This window comes from Carlito syrichta, unplaced genomic scaffold, assembly GCF_000164805.1.
Source record: "Carlito syrichta isolate Samal-C Ts95f unplaced genomic scaffold, Tarsius_syrichta-2.0.1 Scaffold308755, whole genome shotgun sequence".
Classification (NCBI taxonomy): Eukaryota; Metazoa; Chordata; class Mammalia; order Primates; family Tarsiidae; genus Carlito; species Carlito syrichta.
In genome coordinates this window covers 409,453-415,452 of record NW_007252851.1, presented here as the reverse complement: position 1 = coordinate 415,452, position 6,000 = coordinate 409,453, and the positions used below count along the sequence as shown (strand labels likewise).

The 6,000-nt window shown below is 34.9% G+C and overlaps 1 protein-coding gene across 1 annotated transcript in view; it reads left to right on the top strand.

Moving 5' to 3' along the window:
- The window catches only part of RGS22 (regulator of G protein signaling 22), a 139,536-nt gene that overhangs the window by 71,340 nt on the left and 62,196 nt on the right, over positions 1 to 6,000 (top strand). The window contains exon 12 of the mRNA XM_021716336.1: positions 5,562 to 5,676. Coding sequence (XP_021572011.1) covers positions 5,562 to 5,676 — 115 coding nt within the window. The remainder of the gene's footprint in view (positions 1 to 5,561; positions 5,677 to 6,000) is intronic.

Genomic DNA, 6,000 nt, shown 5'->3' with positions numbered 1-6,000 from the left:
GTGCAGTGGCTGCTCCCGGCCACCGCAGCCTCGACTTGCTGGGCTCCAGTGATCCTTCCGTCTCAGCCTTCCAAGTAACTGGAACTACAGGTGTGCACTACCACACCTGGCTAGTTTTTTGATTTATTGTAGAGATGAGGTCTTGCCAAGTTGCCCCGGTGGGTCTCAAACCCACGGACCCAGGCAGTTCACTCACCTCAGCCTCCCAAAGCGTAGGATTACAGGCTGAGCCACTGAGCCCAGCTAAATTAAATTATTTTTTAAAATTATAAATATACATAGTTCAAAAATAGTGGCATGAAATATTCTGTACCTTGTTTTTTTATTTTTTATTAATATATTTTAGAAGTTTTTTTTAACACATAGCAGTAGTTGTACTATAGCAATAGATATACCATAATATATTTTGATTCTTGTTCTTATTCTGTCATTTTGTTTCCCCCATGTCTGATTCTTTCATTTTTTAACCAAAGATTGTATTTTACTCTATTGATGGAATAGACAATTTTTTGCTTTTACAAACAATATTGCAGTAGATTGTTTTGTACACACACACACACACACACACACACACCACATACGTTGAATACATTTCTAAAAGTAGAATTTTTGAGTCAAGCTTTAGCTGTTTTTAAAATTTTGCTGGATATTACCAAATTGTCTTTCATAGGAGTTGGAACAAGTTATTCAACATGTATGAGTGACCTTTTTTTAACCGTATAGCACCAGTGCAGTATGTATTACCTTTGCTAATCAGATAGGTTTTAAAAATGGTATTTCTCATTTTGACTAAGTTGAACATTTTTTTTTATATGTGTGAGAGCTATTTTTACAATAGTTTCTGTGAACTTGTTATCCTCAGAAAAAGGGAAAAGCAGAATTGGAGGAGGCAAATGATAAGTTTAGTTTATGGTTCTGCTAGGTAGTGCTCCAGTGTACAGTACGGTGTCTGGCATATCATATGTTTTCAGTTAATATTTGTTGAGTGAATAAATATTGAGCCTAAGATAACTCTTGAGATATGAGATAAAACTGCATTGAGTTTCAATATTGAAAATGTATGTTTTATCACAATTAAAAATTTAAAAGTACATTGGAATATACATGTTCAAAACAGCTGAACTATACATTAGGAGCTCAGGAAGAGACTAACTGTAAGTAAAAAAAAATTGGGAAACATTATACTCTAAGGGGTAGTTGAAGCTATGGGCATAGAAGAGATGATCATGAGAGAAAAAAAGAGTAGTATATAATGAAAAAAACTAAGTTATCAAGCTTTAGAGTAAAGGTAGAGGATAAGGAGCCAGAAGAGAAGACTAAGAGGGAGTTATCTGAGAGACAGAAGATGTGTATATAGGAAAGAGTGGTGGCATGGAAGCCAAGGGAAGGAAGAATTTCAAAAGGATGTTAGATGTCACAAAATAGTCAAGAAATAGCAGTGAGTGTTCATTTTATTTGTCAATGACAAAGTTGTTGATAAGGTTACAGAGATAAACTTGAAGAGTCAGAAATCAGATGACTGTAGCTGGAAGAATATACTGAAGGTGAAGGGGAACCAATTAGTATAACCCACCCTTCTTTTAACTTTAATTTTGAGATAATTGTAGATCTGAATGTTGTTGTAAGAAATGATATAGAAAGATCCCCTATACCCTTCATTCTGTATCTTCCAATGGTATTATCTTATATAGCTATAGTATAGATTCAGGAAATTGACATTTATACAATTCATCTAGCTCATCATATTTCATCAGTTTTATATGCTCTTTTATGTGTGTATGTGTATTTAGTTGTATACAATTTGGTCACAGGTACACTTTTTTTTTTTTTTTGAGTTGGAGTCTCACTCCATTGCCCAGGCTAGAGTGCCATGGCACTCTCATGACCACCCCAGTGTCAACCTGCTGGGCTCCAGTAATCCTTCCACCTCAGCCTTCCAAGTAGCCGGAACTACAGATGCGCACTACCACACCCGGCTAATTTTTTATTTATTGTAGAGAGGAGGTCTCGCCAAGTTGCCCAGGCTGGTCTTGAACCCTTGGGCTCAGGCAATTCACTTGCCTCCACCTCCTAAAGTCCTGGGATTACAGACTGAGCCACTGAGCCTGGATAGCAGGTGCACTTTCATGTTACTGTGGTTGAAATCCTAAGCAGTTCCATCACAAGGCTCTCTTGAGCTACTGTTTTATAGCCACAGCCACTTCTCTGGGCCTTTCCCTTTTTCTAGCCACTGGCAACTGCTACTCTATTCTTCATCTCTATAATTTTGTCAGTTCAAGAGTGTTATATAAATAGAGTCATAAAGTAAGAAACTTTTGAGATTAACTTTTTTTCACTCAGCATAATTTCCTCAGGATCTATTTAAGTTGTTGCATGTATCCATAGTGTGTCCTTTTTGTTCCTGAGTCATATTCTATAGATTACTCTGTATATAAAGATTTGGAATGAGTCAGAATAATAGTTAAAAGTCATTGGATTTACAGGAGAACATTTTTGTTAAAGTTATCCTTCAGTATTTTGATCTTTTTGAAACTATTATGAATGAAGATGCTTTCTTAATTTCATTTTGAACTGTTTATTGCTAGTGTATGGAAATTTAGTTGATTTTTGTATATTTATCTTGTACCCTGTGACCTTACTGAACTTATTTATTAGTTCTAGTAGTGTTTTAGAGAATTTCTTAGGATTTTGTATATATGAGCATATCATCTGATAATAAAGACATTTTTAATTCTTCTTTATTAGAATGCCTTTTTTTCTTTTTCTTTCCTAGTTGCTTTGGCCAGCATCTTCAGTACTGTGTTGAATAGAAAGGCTGAGAGCAGATACTCTGCTCTTGTTCCCTATTTTAGGAGAAGGATATCATTCTGCCTTTCACCATTAAGTATAATATTAGCTATAGGTTTTTCATAGATACTCTAGTTGAGGAATTTCTTTGTTGAGGATTTTGTTTTTAAATCATAAATATGCTTTAGATTTTGTCAAAATTTTCTGCCTCTATCAAGATGATTATTTGGTTTTCTTTCTTTGTTCTATTGCTCTGGTGCAGTACATTAATAGATTTTGGGATATTAAACCACCTTTGCATTCCCGGGATGCTAGCCAAGCCTCATTTGTTTTGGTATATAATCTTTTTTTAATATATGTTTCTAGATTCAATGTACTGATATTTTGTTGAGAATATTTGCTTCTGTATTTGTAAGGGATATTAGTCTGTGTTCTTTTGTGATATCTTTGGCTTTAGCATTGAGGTAATACTGCCTTGTAGAATGATTTGGAATGTGTCCCCTCCTCTTCTAATTTTGGAAGAATTTGAGAAGAACATATTTGTTCTTCTTTAAGTATTTGATAGAATTTATTAGTGAAGGCTTTTGGACCCAGGCTTTTCTTTTTTCTTTTTTAATTTTTTATTTTAAATATATGGGATACAGTTCAGGGTTAGATATACAAATGTTCATTATGCAGGTACCCTTGTTGATGAGGTGTGCCCACTCTCCCCTGGCAGTTTCCCACTACCACCAGGCTTTTCTTCATGGGAATAGTTTAAGTTATTAATTTAATCTCTTTACTTATTATAGGTCTATTCAAGTTTTCTATTTATTTTTGAGTCATTTTCGGTGATTTATGTCTTTCTAGAAAGTTGTTCATTTTATCAAGTTACCTAACTTGTTTGCATACAGTTGGTCATAGTATTCCTTTGTGATCCTTTAAATTTCTATAAAGTTAGCATTGATGTCTCTTTCATTTCTATTTTAAGTAATCTAAATATTCTCACTTTTTTCTTGGTTAATCAAGTTAAAGGCTTGTCAATTTTGTTGATCTTTTCAAATAATCAACTTTTGGTTTCTTTAATTTTACTTTTGCTTTTCTATTTTATTTCTTTCTACTCTAATCTTTATTTTTTTCCTTCTTTCAGCTTGCTTTGGGTTTAGTTTTTCTTCTCTTGCTAATATATTAAGGTGGAAGGTTAGATTATTGATTTGAATTCTCTTTCTTTTCCAATATAGGCCTTTATAGCTTTATTTATAAAATATCCCTCTAAGCACTGATTTAGCTGCATGCCATACATTTTGTCCATTGTGTTTTTGTTTTCATCAGAAAGGGTATTTTTACAGTGTTCTATTGATATGTGTAGAGTTGAAATGGAGACATCGAAGATACAAGAGAAAGACAGAAGGTCTTCACTTTCAAAGGGGACTAGAGGGAGGGGTTCAAAGCAAGGGGATGAGATTAACCATGGGCAGGAGGTGGGGCACCTCTTCCTGAGACAAGATGGAAAGAAGTGAGAATGGGTACAGGTGGATATGTTTATGGATTATTTAATGCTTTCAGCTGCGAATAACAAAAAACCTGACTAACAATGGCTTAGATGGATTGAAATTATTTTTTTACATAACAAGAAATCTGAAGGTAGGCAACTGCCAATATTGGTTCACTGGGTCAGAAGTATCTTTGTAGTGCTCCCTGCCATTCCCTCATAGCCAGATGTGTTGCAGCCCCAGACATCAGACTTTTCAAGTCAGAAAGGAGGAGGAAGGGCAATTTCCATTAACCCTCCCCCTTTTATCAGGAAAGCAGGCTTTCTTAGAAGCTCCCAGCAGATGTCATTTTATGTCTCGTAAGTCATAACTGTATTACACGGCTACTTCACTCTGCACAGGAGTCTTGGGAAGTGAATGTTTAGCTTTTTCAGAATCTCAGTGGTGCTGTGTATAGAAGTGGTGCTGTGTCACTGGAAATGGGTGTTGGGTTAGGCAGCAAGTTAACAATATCTGCCACATGAGGGAGTGGAAACTGAAGCATGTTGTACCTACATTTTGTGTGAGAAGAACCTGCAAGGTAATCTGCTGGTGGATTGGAGTGGAAATAGGTTGGTGAGGTAGAGCAGGCATGTTTTATGAAGCTAGAAAATAAGTCTTAGAATAATTGCAATGGGAGAGGAAGCTGAATAGGAAAATATAGAAAGATAATGTCCAAAGTCATTAGTCTAACTCCAAAGGCCTCCATTATCTCACCCAAACTAACCTGTATAATAACTTGTGTATCCAACCTGTTGTGAGGATTAAATATTATAATATGAATTCTATTTAGCACACTGTTTGGTGTTCACTTAAATACCCTAAGCAAATTGGTTATTTTTAAAATAAATTCTTCCTATCTTAAAAAACCCCTCCAAAACACACACAGATCCCCAGGTATATATACATGGAATATATCTCCTACTGTTTTTTAGGAAAAATATCATTTCTTCAATTACTAATATAGGTTGAAGGAACTTCTCATTTTTATACTCCCATCGTATTTATTGCCCATCCCAGTCATTTGGCCTCTATGATATGCTCTCTTGAATTCATTCCACCAGCAGCTATTTTGAGAGTTGTCTTTCTGTATGACTATACCTAATTTTCTCTTCTGCCTCTTCAGGCCTGGTACCAATGCTTATGCTTTTGTTCTAATTCTCTCATATTGTTCAGAAACACTACTAAGATTTGGTGCCATGCATACCAAAAAATGCTCAGAATTTGCTTGTTGATCAATTAGTTCTCATCTTTATAATTTAGGTCAAGGCATCTATTGGAAAGCAGCAATGCTGTTCATTTAACATCTTTCACTGACATTTCTGAATGTCTGAAGCCCCATCTGAATAGAAGATATTCTTATACAGAAGAACCTAAGGTAAGTATTTTGAGGACTGAATAACCTGATCTCCCATTTAACTGATCAATGCTCCCTGATTTTAGAGAATTTTTATTGATCTATCATAATATTTTTTCTTTACCAAGCAACACATTTGATTTTTTTGTCAAATGATTTTTAATACAAAAGGTTCCATATATGTGTGTGCTTGGCAGTACCATGTTGCTATATACTGCATTGACTACTGTTTTCAAAAATAACTTGTGTTCTAGTTTTGGTGTGATGACACCCCAGGGACAAAATAAGACCCTATAGAATTTTTTTTTAATCAATTTTTTAAATACTTGTTAAAAATAGTAGTTG